Here is a 20,670-nt window from a genome sequence, read left to right as displayed (position 1 = left end):
TTGAGTATATTCCTGAACCCCTAGGTGTTTGGGAATCTCCTCCCAGACAGACCTCGAAACAGATGTTCTGCTTCAGCCAGTTTCTTTGCCTGCATTCAAATTATCTGTCCTTTGGGACTCTGTCTTCCACACAATATGGATTCTAGATTTCCTTAATATGATCAGGAAACACATCCTCCCCACATCTTTCAGGTCTACCCCACAGCTATTTTTCTCCAATCCTGCCAAAAGGTTTTGGCCCGAAACATCGACTGTGCTTTTTACCATAGATACTGCTTGGCCTGCAGGGTTCCTCTGGCATTTTGTGTGTGTTGCTCAGATTTCCAGCACCTTGTTTGTGATCTTATACTTCTTCTTTTCTTTTTCATCATGAATACAAACTGTAAATGTGTGTAGGTTCAGGGCAGATCTCTGTGCCAATGTACGCCCAACTTCTTCCTGTTCTGTTTTCTGGTCTTTAGTATGGAAGAATTGGTTAATATGTAAGCAAGTCCTGTCAGCTCCCACCTGAGGCAACAACTTGCAGCTCAGGACTCACTGCTCAGTACAAGAGGACATGGCTTTAAGGTAAGGGGTGGGAAGTTCAAGGGGGATATTAGAGGAAAGTTTTTTACTCAGAGAGTGGTTGGTGCGTGGAATGCACTGCCTGAGTCAGTGGTGGAGGCAGATACACTAGTGAAGTTTAAGAGACTGCTAGACAGGTATATGGAGGAATTTAAGTTGGGGGGGTTATATGGGGGGTAGGGTTTAAGGGTCGGCACAACATTGTGGGCCGAAGGGCCTGTACTGTGCTGTACTATTCTTTGTTCTATATACACATAGAACACTTTGAGACAGAAGGAAGGATTCAGCTTCATTGTGCCTCCCAGCAGTGGTATAAGTGTGAGCCACTCACCTTCTCATGCATTTGATCCATAACTCTCAAGGTTATAACTCTTCAAGTACACAGCCATGTACTTACATATTTGCAGTAAAAATATTTACAGTAAATTATACAAGCTGGAAGGGCTTTGGTATTATGGCAGCCATGCTGGGATATCTGATACATTTCAATTATAGATATCTCCTGATCCTCAAAGAAAGTCAAATGAGTTCCCAATGTAACTGCATCATAAAGAGTCTGGTGGACTAAAACTGAGACTTAAAAAGACACAATTAGAGAATCATTTAGCTGGATTATGCTGGTAAATGATACATTAAAAGATTACTAACAAATGAATTGATAAGATATTACCGTTATTGTTCTTACCATAGCAGACACTGTCCTACATATGTAAACAGGAGAAGATCGACGCATTATGTCCTTTGCTGGATTTTTCAGATACTTGGGGCTGTTGTTTAGTAACTTAAGACAGATATCCAATATATCCTCTTCAAACTAAAAATAAACAGATTATTATTTGAATCAGCTTTGTGACAACTGTAAAATATACTTAGAATATTATGTTTTGTTAGTTGAGATCTAGGTAGTTTTAAGCTCTTTATAACTGCTTAGAAACTCGCTGATCCATCAAAACCAATATGTCTGAAGATTTTAAATTGAGTAAATATTTCAAAATCAATATTGTGTCATAATAATTGTTTGCTTTATGTTTTTAAAAAGTTTATCTGTGACATTCAGCTTTTCTTATTCATGCATACATTCAGATCCCTATTAGCACTCCATAAATTGCTTAATACGTTAGCAAAAAGATTTGCTTTATGCTTGTTGTATTGTTGAATGTGACTGGTAGTTCAGTTAGCTAAATTACATCTGGCCAGTAAATGACTATACTGTCTAGAAGTGGCACCTGATGGTAGACAGGGGAAACTGCATGGCTGATAGTTCTCTAAGCAACACACAAAAAGTGCTCGGGGATCTCAGCAAGTCAGGCAGCACTAGGGAGGAGAATAAGTAGTTGACATTTGAAGCCGAGACTCTTCATCAGAATTGGAAAGGAAGGGGGAAATATCTAGAATAAGACAGTTTGGGGAAGAGGAAGGAGTACAAGCTGGCAGGTAGCAGGTGAGACCAAATTTCAAGATTCAAGATCCAAACTTATTTATCAAATATGTCAAAACATACAATGAAATATGTCATTTCCATTAACAACCAACAGACCTGAGGATGTTCTGGGACAGCCTGCAAGTCTCACCATACATTCCAATGCTGACATAGCATGCCCACAATGTTTAGCAAAACAAAACACAGAGTACAATAAAACTCAACACAACAAGGAACAAAAACAAGAGTAACAGCAAAACAAGCCCCATTCCTCCATCCCAGCCATGCACATACACAACCATCCATCTCCAGGACTGGCCGGATTCAGCTTCCAGTAGACTTGGAGTCACAGACATTAGGCCTTCAGCTTCCCCGGCAAACACACAGAGGTTCAGGCCACGGGCCTCAGCTTCCAGTCTTCCGATTTTATCCCTGGGCCTCGGTACTCAGCATTGACCCCAGGATCACTGAACACTTGTCCTTAAATCCAGCATTGTCAATGATAGGGCCCTGAACACTAGGCTTTGATCTTTAATGTCACCGATCTGTGAACCCAGAGAGTCATTCGACCTCAGTCATCCTCCTGCATAGAACTCCAACTCCAGAACCTGTCAACAGTTCGCTGATGCTGGGGGTGGGGGGGGGGGGTGGTGGTCCACCAGCCTTCATCCAAACTGCTCTCCGGCCTAACATCTGACCACATATGTCCCATGTCTGCATTGTTGGCCTTTGAGCACAGAGTGGATGCTTAGACTCCTGACCAAACCTCCCACTAGTTCCCCCTCCTCCACTGTCCTCTACTATTAGTTCCCTTCTTCAGCCCTTTACCTCTTCAACCTCTCTCCTCTCAGCTTCTTACTTCATCCCCCTCAACCCATTCTCCCACCCACCTTCCTTCCTTCTCACCTGGTCTCACCAGTTACTTCTTCCCCTCCTCTACCTTCTTATTCTGGATTCCTCCCCCCTTCCTTTACAGTTCTAGTTAAGGCTCCTGGCCTGAAACGTTGACCATTTATTCTGCTAAATGCTACCCGACTTGCTGAGTTCCTCGGCAACTTGCGTGTGTTGTTCTAGTTTTCCAGCACTTGCAGAAACTGTTGTGTTCAAAATAGTTCTCTAAACCTTTCACTATGGTTATAAGCTCAAATTATAGAGAAGTTTCCACCATGGAGGAAGTCATGTGATGAACCAGAATGGAGGGGGGGGGGCGGGGGAGCAACAGCTTCGGTCACAGCCAGCTCGAGGTAATAAGAGAAACCACAGGACCTTAGCAGTCTCCTTTATTCCTCGGCAATGCTCTGAATTCAGTATATCCAACCTGCGTGCAGCTGCACCATTCACCACAGCCTGCCCAACATCAGCTCTCACAGTCTCTGCATACAGTACCGCAGTCTAGGTGATTCAGTGCTGCAAGAACACTAGTGAGGGGCAAGGGTTGAATCAGGATACCAACACCCAGGTTCTGGCACATCAACAAGGAGGGCGAAGGCTCACATTAACCTCCCAACACAACATGCATAGTGCTAATGCTCCTGGGAATAACGCTGAGCAAAAACTAATTATCCGTCTGTGGTTTTATTATTTCAAAGAAGTCTGTACAAGATTGCTGAAAACTTGGTTTACGGGTTAGAAAAGGTGAATTATTTATTGGCACAGAGATTGTGCAGATGCTCGTAAAGTGTGGTTTGGAATGGGTGTTGAAATCTAATACTAACATTGTCAACAGCTTGGTTTTGCATATACCTGCTTTGTTCAAAGAAAATTGCATGCCACATCATCAAATTGGAAGCAGTCTTTACTCGCCCTAAAAATTAACACTGTAACTCATTGTTATAGGAATTAGTGCAGTGGAGATGAGTTTGCAAAGAAAGTTTAGTAGCACCTGTCCATAGTTCCAAGGTAGGCTTTGAATATAATCGGTGCAGCCGGTAAAGATAATTCCTTGCTCATTTAGCACATACTCCTTTAGCTGTTCATTGTCTTTCAGGAAGACTTCATCCTCTAAAAAGAAAAAAAAACCCACAATAGCAGCATCAACAGGGATATGCAAATTATAAAGTACCGTATAATCTCTTCCACGCCAGAAAGTGCAACACCCACTCCATTCACTGCATCATAAGCAGTCACCTTGCATGAACTGAAAAACCTTACAAGTCATTCTGCACATTTAGATACTAAATTATTTCACTGATCCTCTCCCTCTTTTGAAAATAAGACTTTATTTGCTGCATGGCACCATGGTAGCACAGCAGTCAGTGCAACGCTATTACAGCTCGGCCTATTGGATTTCAGAGCACAATTCCTGCATTCTCTGTAAGCAGGTTTGCACGTTCCTTCCCATGTGCCTGCGAGTTTCCTCCAGGTACTCTGGTTTCGTCCCGCAGTCCAGAGATGTATTGGTTTAATAGGTTATAAATTGGTCCATGTGATTAGGCTAGGGTTAAATTGGTGGGTTGCTAGGTTGCATGGCTCGAAAGACTGGAAGGGCCTGTACTAGGGTGTATTTTTAAATAAATTTAAAAATAAATCAATAAAAAGATACTATATTCTAGGGAGAAGCTAAATTTCAAGAGTTAAAAAAATCAAGGAAATTAGTGGATTGGATTTGTAGAATTTGCTCATAATTTGTAACACAATGATTCCACATCCAAGGTGACTGAGTAAGATTTGGGATGGGACCTCGACACTTTGGCTCCATGTCTCTTCACCGTTCCAGATTAGTCACGTGCATAAAGCATTTCAAGTTTAGAAGCCTTAATTTCGATACAGTAACATAGAACAGTTGAGCACAGTATAGGCCCTTCAGCCGACAATGATGTGCCAATCTACATAATCTACTCCAAGATCAAACTAACATTCCCTCCTATTTGACTCTTAACCCTCCATTTTATTTTACACCCATGTGCCTATCTTGTTGTTGCTGTTCTTTTTCACCCCTTGTGGTGCACTGGGCGGCAATCTTGCCATTTCTTCAGCATTTTCATCTTGCTTTTTCACAAGGGCGAGTTGCTAGCTCGATGCTCAACCCCCAGCACGGATGGAAAGTGTGCAAGGAGCCAGCGGGATTCGAACCTGAGACCACTCGCCTTGAAGTCCGGTGTGGCTAATGGCGTCCATCTAAGAGTCTCTTAAGTGTCCCTATCAACCTTTAACTCCACCCTGGGCTGTGTGTTCCAGGCACTTAATACAGTCTATTAAAAATAAACACTCTCTCTTACTTCCCCCCTAAATCTCGAACCCTACTTGAAGAAGAAGCCAATGTTAGAGGAGGACCTATAGCCTGGCCCCTCCTCTGAGATGTAACCAATACCCACTTCCTTCCACTGATGTCCTCTGGTATTGGCTGTTACATCTCTGGGAGAAAAGCACTGGCTCTCCACACCGCCTATGCCTCTCATAATCTTAAGTATCACTATCAAATCACCTCTCATCCTCCAAATCAGCATGGTCGGCAGTTTTCCTTAAAAGGAAATCTTGGTTGGCACATCTATTGAAATTCTTTGAGGAAATAAAAAGGCAGAATAGACAAAGGAGTCAGTGGATGTTATCCACTTAGATTTTTCAGAAGGTGCCGCACATAAGTCCATTAAACAAGATAAAAGCCCATGGTATTACAGAAAAGATACCAACATAGACAGAAGACTGGCTGACTGACAGCAAACAAAAAGTGTGAATAAAGTGGGCCTTTTCTGGTTTTCTGCTGGTGACTAGTGGTACTCTGCAGTGGTTGATGTTGGAACTGCTTCTTTTCATGTTATATGTCAATGATTTGGATGAAATTGATGGCTTTGTGGCCAAGTTTGTGGATGATACAAAGATAGATGGAGGGGCAGGTAATGCTGAGGAAGCAGGGAGTCTGCAGAAGGATAGATGAGGAGAAAGGGCAAAATAGTGGCGGATGGAATATAGTGTAGGGAAGTATACGGTCATGCACATTGGTAGAAGGATTAAAGTCATCATCTAAACGGAGAGAAAATTCAGAAATCGGAGGTGCAGAGCAACTTGGGAGTCCTCATGCAAGATTCCCTAAAGGTTAACTTGCAGGTTGAAATGTTAGTAAGGAAAGAAAATGAAATGTTAGCATTCATTTTGAAAGGACTAAGATATGAAAGCATACATGTGTGCAGTGCTTTTTTAAGGCATTGGTCAGACCACATTTCAAGCATTGTGAGCAGTTGTGGACGTCTTATTGAAGAAAGGATGTGCTGACTTTGGAGAAGGTCCAGAGGAAGTTCACAAGCATGGTCCTGGGAACGACAGGATTAATAAATGAGGAGCATTTGATGGCTCTGGGCCTGTACCTGCTACACTTCAGAATAATGAGAGGGAATTTTATAGAAACCTGTTGAATATTGAAAGGCCTGGAAAGGGTGGAAATGGAAGGGACGTTTCTCATAGTGGGAGAGTCTAGGACTAGAGGGCCCAGCCACAAATTAGAAAGATGTCCCTTTACAATGGAGATGAGGAGGAATTTCTTCAGCCAGAGGGTGGTGAATCTATGGAATTCATTACCACAGACAGCTGTGGAGGCCAAGGTATTGGGTATATTTAAAGCTGAAGCTGACAGGATCTTGGGCAGCCTGATAGCGTTGCGGTTAGCTCAATCACTTTACAATGCCAACTGTTAGATCAGGGTCCGATTCCCTTCATTATCTGTACAGGATTTGTCCTTCCAGTGAAAATGCTGTCTTGGTGCTGCTGAGTAGGTGTGGGGTGGGGGCAGGTATGCAGATCTAGTATTGTGATCCAAAAAAAAAAACAAGGAAGAAACAGCAACATACTTCCATCTCAGCTGGTGTGCGGTTAGGAGGAGATTATACAGATAATAAATGAAATGATGCAAATAACAAAGCTGAAAAACAGGACTTCCAGAGTACTAATCTCTGGATTGCTGTCCAGTGAGGGTAAGAATAGGATGATTTGGCAGATCAATGCCTGTCTGAAGAACTGTTGCAGGGAGCAGGGGTTCAGTTTTTTGGATCATTGGGATCTATTCTGGGGAAGTAACTACTGTACAAAAGAGACAGGTTGCATCCGAACCTGAGGGGGTCCAACCTCCTTGCAGGCAAGTTTGCTAGAGCTGTTCAGGAGGGTTTGAACTAACTTATCAGGGGAATGGGAACCTGAGTGGTAGGTCTGAAGATGAGATAGTTGGTTTACAGACAGAGGCAGTGTGTAGTGAGATGGCCAGTTAGGAGAGGCTGATGATAGGGTAAAATTACGGTCAACAGGGTGAGTTGCAATGAAAAAGGTGGACAAAAATCGAAGAGGGAGAATACAGGACTGAAGGTGTTATATTTGAATGCATACAGTATTTAGAATAAGGTAGATGAACTTGTAGCAAAAATAGAGATTGGCATGTATGATGTTGCGGGTATCACTGAATCATAACTGAAAGAAGATTATAGTTGTGAGCTTAACGTCCACGGAGACACATTGTATAGAAAGGATGTATTAATATCTCCTGTAATTTTATTATATTCTAACAGTGTATTAGTGCCTATATGGCTTACCTTTTTGTATACTTATTCAATAAAAAGATTTAAAAAGAAAGAAAAGAAAGGATATGCAGGTAGGCAGACGGGATGGCGTGGCGCTGTTGGTAGAAAATGAAATCAAATCATTAGAAAGAGGTGACACAGGTTTGGAAGGTGTAGAATCACTGTGGGTAGAACTGGGAACTGCAAAGTTAAAAAGTTCCTAATGGGAGTTACATACAAACCCCCAAACAGTAATAAGGATGTGGGCTACAAATTACAATGGGAGATAGAGAATGCATGTCAAAATAGCAATATTACGATAGTCATGGGGGATTTCATTATTCAGGTAGATTGGGAAAATCAGGTTGATGCTGGATCCCAAGAGAGGGAATTTCTAGAATGCCTATGAAATGGCTTTTGAGATAAGCTTATGGTTGAACCTACCAGGGGACCAACTATTCCAGATTGATTATTGTGTAATTGACTATGCAGCTTAAGGTGAAGGAACCATTAGAGACCAGTGATCATAATATAATAAAATTTACCATACAATTTGAGAAGGAAGACCTAAAGTCAGATGTGTCAGTATTACAGTGTAATAAAGGGATACAGAGGCATGAGAGAGGAGTTGGCTAGAATTGATTGGAAAAGAACACTGGCAGGGATAATGGGATAACAGCAGAGCAGCAATGGCTGGAATTCACAAGGTGCGGGATACACATATCCCATAGAGGAAGAAGTATTTTAAAGTCAAGATAACACAACTGTGGCTAACAAGTCAAAGTCAACATAAAACCCTGAAAGGGCATAAAATACAGCATAAATTTTTGGGAAGTTAAGGAATTGGAAAAAGAATAGTCACAAAGGTAAACGAGCCAATAATATTAAAGCAGATACCAAAAATTTTTTGAGATACGTAAAGTGCAAAAGAGGTGAGTGTAGATATTGGATAGCTGGAAAAAGATGCTGGAGAGTAGTAATGAGGGACAAGGAAATGGAGGATGAACTGAATAAGTATTTTGGATCAGTCTTCATTGTGGAAGACACTAGCAGTATGCCAGAAGTTTGAGACTGTCAGGAGGTAAAAGTGTAGGTGAAGTTACCATTATTAGGGAGAAGGTTCTTGGGATCTGAACAGAGATAAGTCAGCTGGATTGGCTGGTCTGCACCCCAGGGTTCTGATGGAGGTGACTAAAGTGATTCTGAAGGCATTAGTAATGATCTTTCAAGAATCAATTAATTCTGGCATGGTTCTGGAGGATTGGAAAATTGTAAATGTCACTCCACTCTTCAAGAAGGGAGAGAGGCAGAAGAAAGGAAATCATAGGCCAGTTAGTATGACCTCTGTAGTTGGGAAGATTTTGGAGATGATTGTTAAGGATGTGGCTTCAGAGTACTTGGAGGTACATGATAAAATAGGCCATAGTCAACATTGTTTCCGTAGAGGGAAATATTGCCTGATAAATCTGTTGGAATTCTTTAAAGAAATAACATGTAGGATAGACAAAGGAGAGTTGGTGGATGTTATGTACTTGGATTTTCAGAAGACCTGTGACCAGGTGCCACAAATGATGCTTATTAACAAGTTAAAAGCCCATGGTATTATAGGAAAAATAGCAGCATGGATAGAGCATTGGTTGATTGACAGGAGGCAAAGAGTGGGAATAAAGGGAGTCTTTTCTGATTGGCTGCTGATGATTAGTGGTTTTCCACAGGGGTCTTTGTTGGGACCAGTTCTTTTTTATGTTATATGTCAATGATTTGGGTGACGGAATTGATGGCTTTGTGGCCAAGCTGGCAGACAGTATGAAGGTTGCTGGAGGGAGAGGTAGTTTTGAGGAAGTAGACAGGCTAAAGAAGGACTTATACAGATTATTAGAATGGGCAAAGAAGTGGTAGATGGAATACATTGTCAGGAAGTGTATGGTCATTCACTTTGATAGAAAAAATAAAAGCATAGATTATTTTCTAAGTAGAGAGAAAATTCAATAATCTGAGGTGCAAAGGGACTTGGGCACCCTCATGCAGGATTCCTGAAAAGATAATTTGCAGGTTGAGTCAATGGTAAGGAAGGCAATCACGATGTTAGCATTAATTTTGAGAGAACTAGAATCATTAGAAAGATGTGACAGAGGATCAGAAGATATTGAATCCTTGTGGGTTGAGTTGAGAAACTGCAAGGGTAAAAGGACCCTGATAGCAGTTAGATACAGACCTCCAAACAGTAGCTGAGATGTGGACTACAGATTACAACGGGAAATAGAAAAGGTGTGTCAAAAGGGCAATGTTAATATAGTCATGAGAGATTTTAACATGCAGGTAGATTGGGAAAACTAGATTAGTAAAGGATCTCAAGAGAATGAATTTGTTGAATGCCTATGAGATGGCTTTTAAGAGTAGTTTGTCATTGAGCCTACTAGGAGATCAACTATACTGGATTAGGTGTAATGTAGTGAACCAAAGGCAATTAGGGAGTTTAAGGTAAAGAAGCCCTTAGGAGGCAGTGATCACAATATGATTGAGTTCAACTTAAAATTTGATAGGGAGATTGTAAAGTCTGACGTAGCAGTGGAGTAAAGGAAATTACAGTGGTATGAGAGAGGAATTGGCCAAAGTAAATTGGAAGAAGATGCTGGCAGGGATGACAGCAGAGCAGCAATGGCGTGAGTTTCTGGGGATAAGTTAGAAAGATGTATGAATAGATGTATTCCAAAAACAAAGAAATACTTAAATGGCAAAATAGTACAACCATGGCTGACAAAGGAAGTCAAAACTAATGTAAAAGCAAAAGAGAGGGCATACACCAAAGCAAAAATTAGCAGGAAAAGAGAGGATTGGGAAGCTTTTAAAAACCTACAGAAAGCAACAAAAAAACAAAAACCATTAGGATGGAAAAGATGAAATACAAAAGCAAACTAGCAAACGATATCAAGGTGGAGAGAAAAAGTTTTTTTCAAGTACAGTATATAAAAAAATAAGAGAGAGATGAGGGTGGATATAGGACTGCTAGAAAAACAGGCCGGAGAAATTATAACAGGGATAAGGAGATAGCAAGTGAACTAAATGAATATTTTGCATCATTCTTCTCTGTAGAAGACATTAGCAATGTGCCAGATGTTGAAGGGTGTGAGGGAAGAAAAGAGAGTGCAGTTACTATTACCAGGGAGAAGGTGCTCAGAAAGCTAAAAGTCCAGAGGGTACTTAAGTCACCCGGACCGGATGAACTGCACCCTAGGGTTCTGAAAGAGGTAGTGGTATAGACTGTGGAGACATTAGTAATGATCTTTCAAGAAGGCGGACTGTGAGGCAGCAGGAGTGTGTTTAAAAGAGAGCAAAGTAACGGAGCGGGTGACGGAGTAGAGGGAGACAGTCAGAAGGCTTTGGCTCCTGAGGCTTCGGTGAGCAGAGGCTGAGGAAGAGCTTCACTCCAAGTGGGGTAAGGCCAGGTAAGTTCCTTCAATAAATCTAGTTACCTTAAGAGTAGGTAATGGAGGCAGCAGTTAGGGCAGTTGAGTGCTCCATTTGCAGAAAGTGGGAAGTCAAGGCGAGCACCATCGTCCCTGATGACAACACCTGTGAAAGGTGCATCCAGCTGCAGCTCCTGACAAACCGAGTTAGGGAACTGGATCTGGAACTGAATGAACTTCGGATCATTCAGGAGGCAGAGGCAGAAATAAACAGGAGTTACAGGGAGATAGTCACCCCTAAGAGTGAGGAAACAGGTAGCTGGGTGACTGTCAGGAGAGGGAAGGGGAATAGACAGAATGAGCAGAGCACCCCTGTGTCCATTCCCATCAATAATGAGTATACCGTTTTGGATAGTGTTGATGGGGACGACCTACCAGGGACAAGTTGCAGTGGTTGCATCTCTGGCACCGAGATGGGACCCTCAACTCTGAAGGGAAGCTGGGAAAAGAGGAGAGCAGTAGTGATAGGGGATTTGATAGTTAGGGGGACAGAGAAGAGGTTCTGTGGAAGAGATCGAGAATCCCAGATGGTCTGTTGCCTCCCTGGTGCCAAGGGCCACGATATCTTGGATCAAGTTCTCAGTATTCTCAAGAGGGAGGGTGAGCAGCCAGATATCGTGGTCCATGTAGGGACCAATGACGTGGGTAGGAAGAGTGAGGAGGTCCTGAAAGGTGAGTTTAGGGAGTTAGGCACCAAGTTAAAGGACAGGACCTCCAGGATAGCAATCTCAGGATTGCTACCAGTGCCACGTGCTGGCGGGTTTAGAAATAGTAAGATAGCACAGATCAACACGTGGCTGAAGACGTGGTGCAGGAGGGAAGGCTTCAGATTTATAGATAATTGGGCAGTTTTCCAGGGAAGGTGGATCTGTTCCGGCAGGACGGTTTACATCTGAACTGGAGGGGGGCAAATATTCTTGCAGGTAGGTTTACTAGAGAGGCTCCAGTGGATTTAAACCAGATACAAGAGGGGCAGGGAACCAGAGTGTAGGAACAGATGTAGGGGAGAAGGAAGAAAAAGAAAATAGTAAAGTTGTTTGCACCATTAGCGATAAACAGAGAGTAAGAAGTGGAAAATTTCTTAAATGCATTTATTTTTATGCTAGGAGCATTGTAAGAAAGGTGGATGAGCTTAAAGAATAGATTGATACCTGGAAGTATGATGTGGTAGCTATTAGTGAAACATGGTTACAGGAAGGGTGTGATTGGCAACTAAACATTCCTGGATTTAATTGCTTCAGGTGTGATAGAATCAGAGGGACAAGAGGGAGAGGTGTTGCATTGCTTGTCAGAGGAAGTATTACGACGGTGCTCTGGCAGGATAGATTAGTGGACTCGTCTAGGGAGGCTATTTGGGTGAAATTGAGGAATGGGAAAGGTGTAGTAACACTTATGGGGGTGTATTATAGACCACCAAATGGGGATCGAGAATTGGAGGAGCAAATTTGTAAGGAGATAGCAGATATTTGTAGTAAGCACAAGGTTGTGATTGTGAGAGATTTTAATTTTCCAAACATAAACTGGGAAGCCCATACTGTAAAAGGGCTGGATGGTTTGGAGTTTGTAAAATGTGTGCAGGATAGTCTTTTGCAGCAATACATAGAGGTACCAACTAGAGAAGAGGCAGTGTTGGATCTCCTGTTAGGGAATGAGATAGGTCAGGTGACGGAGGTTTGTGTTGGGGAGCACTTCAGGTCCAGTGATCACAATGCCATTAGTTTCAATATAATTATGAAGAAGGATAGGTCTGGACCCAGGGTTGAGATTTTTGATTGGAGAAAGGTTAACTGAGGAGATGTGAAAGGATTTAGAAGGAGTGGATTGGGACAATTTGTTTTATGGGAAGAATGTAATAGAGAAATGGAGGTCATTTAAAGGTGAAATTTTGAGGGTACAGAATCTTTATATTCCTGTTAGGTTGAAAGGAAAGGTTAAAAGTTTGAGAGAGCCATGGTTTTCAAGGGATATTGGAAACTTGGTTTGGAAAAAGAGAGATATCTACAATAAATATAGGCAGCATGGAGTAAATGAGGTGCTTGAGAAATATAAAGAATGTAAAAAGAATCTTAAGAAAGAAATTAGAAAAGCTAAAAGAAGATATGAGGTTGCTTTGGCAAGTAAAGTGAAAATAAATGCCAAGGGTTTCTACAGTTATATTAATAGCAAAAGGATAGTGAGGGATAAAATTGGTCCCTTAGAGAATCAGAGTGGACAGCTATGTGTGGAGCCAAAAGAGATGGGGGAGATTCTGAACAATTTCTTTTCTTCCGTATTCACTAAGGAGAAGGATATTGAATTGTGTAAGATAAGGGAAACAGGTAGGGAAGTTATAGAAACTATGATGATTAAAGAAGAGGAAGTGCTGGTGCTTTTAAGGAATATAAAAGTAGATAAGTCTCCAGGTCCTAGGGAATATCCTAGGATATTCCCTAGGGCCTTGAGGGAATTTAGTGTGGAAATAGCAGTGACTCTGACAGAAATATTTCAAATGTCATTAGAAATGGTGATGGTGCCGGAGGATTGGCGTATTGCTCATGTTGTTCCATTGTTTAAAAAGGGTTCCAAGGGTAAACCTAGCAATTATCGGCCTGTGAGTTTGATGTCAGTGGTGGGTAAATTGATAGAAAGTATTCTTAGAGATGGTATATATAATCATCTGGATAGACAGGGTCTGATTAGGAACAGTCAACATGGACTTGTGCGGGGAAGGTCATGTGTGACAGATCTTATTGAACTTTTTGAAGAGGTTACTAGGGAAGTTGATGAGGGTAAAGCAGGGGATGTTGTCTATATGGACTTCAATAAGGCCTTTGACAAGGTTCCACACAGAAGGTTAGTTAGGAAGGTTCAGTCGTTAGGTATTAATATTGAAGTTGTAAAATGGATTCAACAGTGGCTGAATGGAAGATGCCAGAGAGTAGTGGTGGATAACTGTTTGTCAGATTGGATGCCGGTGACTAGTGGTGTGCCTCAGGGATCTGTACTGGGTCCAATGTTGTTTGTCGTATACATTAATGATCTGGATGATGGGGTGGTAAATTGGATGAATAAGTATGCAGATGATACTAAGATAGGTGGAGTTGTGGATAATGAAGTAGGTTTTCAAAGCTTGCAGAGAAATTTAGGCCAGTTAGAAGAATGGGCTGAAAGATGGCAGATGGAGTTTAATGCTGATAAATGTGAGGTGCTGCATTTTGGTAGTACTAATCAAAATAGGACATACATGGTAAATGGTAGGGCATTGAAGAATGCAATAGAAAAGATGGATCTAGGAATAATGGTACATAGTTCCCTGAAGGTGGAATCTCATGGGGATAGAGTGGTGAAGAAAGCTTTTGGTATGCTGGCCTTTATAAATCAGAGCATTGAGTATAGGAGTTGGGATGTAATGTTGAAATTGTACAAGGCATTGGTGAGGCCAAATTTGGAGTATTGTGTACAGTTTCGGTCACCGAATTATAGGAAAGACGTCAACGAAATAGAGAGAGTACAGAGAAGATTTACCAGAATGTTACCTGGGTTTCATCACCTAAGATACAGAGAAAGATTGAACAAGTTGGGTCTTTATTCTTTGGAACGTAGAAGGTTGAGGGGGGACTTTATAGAGGTATTTAAAATTATGAGGGGGATAGATAGAGTTGATGTGGATAGGCTTTTTCCATTGAGAATGGGGGGAGATTCAAACAAGAGGACATGAGTTGAGAGTTAAAGGGCAAAAGTTTTGGGGTAACATGAGGGGGAATTTCTTTACTCAGAGTGATAGCTGTGTGGAATGAGCTTCCAGCAAAAGTGGTTGAGGCAGGTTTGATGTTGTCATTTAAAGTTAAATTGGACAGCTATATGGATAGGAAAGGAATAGAGGGTTATGGGCTGAGTGCAGGTCGGTGGGACTAGGTGAGAGTAAGAATTCGGCACGGACTAGAAGGGCCAAGATGGCCTGTTTCCGTGTTGTAATTGTTATATGGTTATAAGAATCGTTGGACTCTGGCATGGTTCAGTGGACTGGAAGATTGCAAATGTCACTCCACTCTTTAAGAAAAGAGGGAAGCAGCAGAAAGGAAATTGTAGACCAGTTAGCCTGACCTCTGTGGTTGGAAAGACGTTGGAGTCGATTGCTAAGGTTGAGGTAATAGAGCACTTGGTGATACAGGACAAGATAGGACAAAGCCAGCATGGTTTCCTTAAGGGATAATCTTGCCTGAAAAACCTATTGGAATTCTTTGAGGAGATTACAAGTAGGAGGGATAAAGGGGATGCAGTGGATGTTCTATATTTGGATTTTCAGAAGGCCTTTGACAAGGTGCCACACATGAGGCTGCTTACTAAGTTAAGAGCCCGTGGTATTACAAAAAAGTTACTGCCATTATTAGAGCATTGGCCAATTGGTAGGAGGCAGTGAGTGGGAACAAAATGATACTTTTTTGGTTTGCTGCCAGTCTAGTGGTGTCCCACAGGGGTCGGTGTTGGGACCACTTCTTTTTATGCTGTATGTCAATGATTTAGATGTTGGAACAGATAGCATTGTTGCCAAGTTTGTAGATAACAAGAAGTTTAGTGGAGGGACAGGTAGTGTTGAGGAAACAGGAAGGCTGTAGAAGGACTTAGACAGATTAGGAGATTGGGCAAGAAAGTAGGAAATGAAATATAGTGTTGGAAAATGCATGTTCATGCATTTTGGTAGGAAAAAAATAAATGTGCCTACCATTTTCTAAATGAGGAGAAAATCCAAAAATCTGAGATGTAAAGGGATTTGGGAGTCTTTGTGCAGAAAACCCTAAAGGTTAACTTGCAGGTTGAGCCAGTGGTGAGGAGGGAAAATGCAACGTTAGCATTCATTTCCAGAGGTCTAGAATATAAGAGAAGGGATGCGTTGCTGAAGCTTTATAGGACAGTGGTGAGGCCACACCTTGAGTATTGTGAACAGCTTTGGGCTCCTTATCTAAAAAATGGTGCACTGATATTGGAGAGGATTCAAAGGAGGTTCACAAGGATGATTCCAGGAATGAAAGGGTTATCATATGAGGAGCATTTGATGGCTCTGGTCCTGCACTTACTTGAATTTAGAAGGATGAAGGAAGATCTCATTGAAACCTTTCGAAATTTGAAAGGCCTAGTCAGAGTAGATGTGGAAAGGATGTTTCCCATGGTGGGGGAGTCAAAACAGATGTAAAAAAATTTCTTTAGCTGGAGTGTGGTGAATTTGTGGAATTTGTTACCACTGGCAGCTGTAGAGGCCAAATCATTTGGGTATATTTAAGGCAGAGGTTGATAGATTCTTGATCAGGATTATGGTCCTAACATAAGGGTGAAGATGATCTTTTTGCATAAAAAGCAAGACCTGGTAAAGTAGATTAAAAAAAATCCAGACAAGCAATTGCCTTGTGACCAAGTAACAACTGTTAACTTGTGGTCTCCTATACATTTTATTTATATCATGCGTGTTCCATTTCCTTTAATAAAATTAAGAAACCAAGCCTGAATGCAGGCTCTTAACCCAGGCCTGGTGACCACATCCTCAATATTTATCAGCATTTCCTAGCAGCATGGTGGGTTGTCATAATGCACTCAGCAATACCACGAACCCATCTTCAAAAATATTTATACGGTTTGTCACCAACTGTTTGCCTTCTTACTGCAGTCCACACATGAACCTGGAGTAGGTAAGCTTGAAGTGAGTGGGTTCAGTGTCAAGATTTTTTACAACTTTAACATCTCAACCAATTGAAACAAATCTTTTTTGGAGGTAGTCACTCCAAGGTCATCTTTTCAAAGGTATTAATTTACATGTGCATTGTGATAGAAGGGATTGGCTTGTTCCAAACTCTGCAACATTACTGAGCAGTTATGAGCAGCTATTTACAACCTGCCATTATATCATATAGACGTGAAAGTTAGGTAACAAAGTCATTAGAAATTGATCATTTTTATTTGGACTATGGGATGCAACTTTGTTTTCAAAACATTTCTGATTTCAATACTTAACCCCACAGACTATATCCTTACAATCTGCCCCTACATGTTACCTTTAACATGTTGTTATGCTTAAATAAAGCGTATACTGAAATATTTAGCTCGCATTTTCTTTTTGGATATGTTACAAAATTCTAGCACAGTTTAACCAGTGCTGATGACCTTACAAGAGAAAGAAATTCTAACTTAAAGTGAATGTTTCACTTGACAGGTTGTTTTATTCCGCTAACCAAAGCAAACATTGTACTCTAGTATAAAATAAAGAAGTACCTGAGCACCATGGATTGAAAAGCAGTACCAACTCCCCTAGCTGATAACTCTCAGTCTGGGTCGAAGACTGCTTCTGGAGAATTAAGATGTGATGGCCAATCTTCGCGTTTGGAGATGAAGATATTTCTAAGGATAATTTGCCTCTGGAGAAGGATTCAGCAACTGCACTCCATCGCTTTCTATTTATGGAGTCTGTCAGTGGAAACAATACCTTAGTTCCCGAGGTCTCTGAAGGTTCTGGCCCTAAAGTGAATAGAACAAAAATAAACTCATTTGTCATCACACCAAATATAGTACAATAGTGGTGGTTAATTTACTTGACTATAACTAGAGTTCTGGACCTTCAATCTAGAGACATGAGATTGAATCCTACCATGGCAACTGTGGCAATTTAAATTCAAGTAATTAAATAAAGTTCACAATTGAAGAGAAGAATTGTTCTCAGTAAAGATGGCTCTGAAACTATCAAGTTGTTGTAAAACCCATCTGTTCTTCAAAGTTCTTCCAGGATGGAAATTTAAATTTCTTATCTGATCTGATCAACGTACATCTTCAAACCCCAACAAGGTGCTTAAGCGTTTTGTGGAATTCTACTTTTGACCTTCATCTTTTTGGAATAATTGTCCTGCACAATAACCCTTTTACTTCTCATGAGCCAGTTACCTATCCAATCTGCTGCGTCTGCTCCAGATCCACGTTTTGAACTGTTCGTCAATCAACTTTGCTGCACCTTCTCAAAGGGCTTTGGGAAATCTAGATAATTTACATCAATCCTATTACCCTTTTCCACACTGTTACTTGTTCCAAGAAATAAGACATCTCTGTCATTTATTATTACTATTTAAGTTTATAATTGCTGTTCTACTTTTTTAGTAGAGAATTATGTTTAACTTTGAATTTGAACTGATTTTTCTACAATTGCCAGTGTTGTATTTTTAATATTTTAGTTATATTTAGGTATATATATATATATATGTGTGTGTGTGTGTGTGTGTAGGAATTACACATCTGGAGGAATTACAAGCTTCAGTGGCTGAGATACAACAACTGTTGCCTGGGTACTTCAGCAGTTGCAGTTTTATGGGAGGGTGGCAAGGAGAAAGCCACTATTGAAAAAAAACTCACATGAAATCTCAGCTAAAGTTTGCCAGAAGGCATGTGGGAGACTCTGAAGTCAGCTGGAAGAAATTTCTATAGTCTGATAAAAAACAAAACTGAGCTTTTTGGTCAGACTAAATGCTATTTTTTTTTATTTTGTAAACCAAACACTGCACATCATCAAAAACACATCATTCCTATTGTGAAGCATGGTGGTGGCAGCATCATGCTGTGGGGATGCTTCACTGCAGCAGGTCCTGGAAAGTTTGTGAAGGCAGAGGGTAAAATGAATGTTGCAAAATACAGGGAAATCCTGGAGAAAACCCTGATGTAGTCTGCAAGACAACTGCAACTTGGGAGAAGATTGATTTTCCAGCAAGACAATAACCCCAGGCATAAAGCCAAAGCTACACAGGATTGGCTTCAAAATAAACAAAGCTAATGTCCTGGAGTGGCCAGTTCAGAGTCGAGACCTCAATCCAATTGAGAATTTGTGGCTGGACTTGAAAAGGGCTGATCACTCACAATCCTCATGCAATCTGGGGGAAAATTGCAGTATCTAGCTGTGCAAAGCTGGTGATAGAGACCTATCTGCACAGATTCAAGGATGTAATTGCTGCCAAAGCTGCATCTTCTAAATACTGACTTGAAGGGGATGAATACTTATGCAATCAATTATTTAGTGTTTTATATTTGTAATTAATTTAGATCACTTTGTAAAGATCTTCTTTCATTTTGATACGGAGTCTTTTTCTGTTGCTCAGTACCAAAAAAAAGCAAAAGTAAATCACTGTGATTCAATGTTATAAAGCAATAAAACAAAACCTTCCAGTGGGGGTGAATTTTTTTTTTTTATTTAGGCACTGTAACAGCCAGGATAGATGAAACTACTAACGTTGATTCCTTGAGTTAATACTTTGTTTCAGAATCTGTGCATCTTTTAGAATTCTTTTACATTTCCATTTTAAAGGATTCAATTGATTATTTTCCTATTAGTTAAGGAATTAAATCATGATTACTGTGAATGTACAATAATTATAGGCTGCACTTTCCTTTGCCGCTTCTATCATATTTCATTAAGGTGTAAAGGGTGTAAAGTTACAACCTCACTGGCCTATATGTTTCATTCGCTCAACAACTTACATGCAATCTCTGCTATTCTACCTTTCCTATATATACAACAAGCAGTAAAGGATATGTAGGCACGGTCTAATTGTTGTACCATTCCTTCATGACTACAACACTTTAAGCGGCCCTGTGGATTTGACTGTCAATGCCTGACTGTCGGCCATGGGTGAGCAAGGGATAGTTTTGAAATCAACAAATAGAATGTGAAAACATGAAAAGTCTTCCAGGAATACCAGAGAACCCAAATTCTGGTACAAACAAACAAATAAAAGAAATTAGTATCAGTAAAGAAATATTACCAGACAGGTCAGTAAAAGTTGATAAATCCCATGAATCTGACTACATAAATACCAAACATTTAAAAGAAATGGCAATGTTATCAATGGATACTCTAATTATCATCCAAATGAGAAGTAAGATAACAGAATATATTGTATATCTTAATATCAGAATGCAACCTTACATACAAGTGGCCCACCAAAGAGTCTGTAAGTTTTGTGCTTGTCACACTAGTGAATCAATGAGATTACCAATAGTTTTACAAGTGTTTTAAGCTTTTTACTCTATCTGAGAATTGATGTCCCATTTTCTGCATTGGCAAAATTTCCTATCTGATATATTCATGAATATTCAAATCTTAGGCAAGGATCAGCCATTTTGTTCATGTAATATAAATCTTGTAAATTCAACATGCCAGACAATGGCAGTTTAAGCAAATCAGTCTAAGGGTGAATATCATTACAGTATAAACATGATCATGAAATAAGTTAGAATAAGAGAAACATTAAAATTATTTTTGTTAAAATTAATATAGTACTATGCAAAAGTCTAAGGCACATATATATAGCTCGGGTGCCTGAGAATTTTGCACAGTACTGTAGTAATTTTATGAAAACCCTTTCTACCAGGCATCTCTAGAGATGCAGCTCGTTAGCCCCTCACTAACAGTTGGACTCAATGGTGAGAAAACCACATTTTCAGACTCTGTACACCTAGGGCTGATATGATTTGGGCCCCACCAAACCTATGAGCTTGGGATGTCTCGCGCACCTGAACCCCAATCTGTGTGAAAACTGTGTAACTACTGCCCCCTGTGAAATCATCCATCAGCAAGAAATCATAGACCATATGCTGCATACAATTATAAAGAAATTATATTTATGAATTTTAACTTAGCCAAACCATTATTAAAGAAGTGAAAGAAAAAAAAAGTCTCCATAATAATTAAAACAATAAAATGTGCACAGGCTGGAGCTCAAATCTTCCAAAAGAA

General features: G+C 40.5%; 1 protein-coding gene across 2 annotated transcripts in view; it reads right to left on the bottom strand.

The window, feature by feature from the left end:
• The window catches only part of LOC134336834 (protein-glutamine gamma-glutamyltransferase 2-like), a 77,117-nt gene that overhangs the window by 38,039 nt on the left and 18,408 nt on the right, over window positions 1-20,670 (bottom strand). For both annotated transcript variants that reach the window (XM_063031385.1, XM_063031393.1), the window contains exons 3-5: window positions 17,172-17,414; window positions 3,867-3,985; window positions 1,250-1,378 (exon numbers count right to left, since the gene is read on the bottom strand). In XM_063031385.1, coding sequence (XP_062887455.1) covers window positions 1,250-1,378; window positions 3,867-3,985; window positions 17,172-17,414 — 491 coding nt within the window. The remainder of the gene's footprint in view (window positions 1-1,249; window positions 1,379-3,866; window positions 3,986-17,171; window positions 17,415-20,670) is intronic.

The sequence above is a fragment of the Mobula hypostoma genome, chromosome 2, assembly GCF_963921235.1.
Source record: "Mobula hypostoma chromosome 2, sMobHyp1.1, whole genome shotgun sequence".
Lineage (NCBI taxonomy): Eukaryota > Metazoa > Chordata > Chondrichthyes > Myliobatiformes > Myliobatidae > Mobula > Mobula hypostoma.
This window is presented reverse-complemented; position numbering and strand designations above follow the sequence as displayed.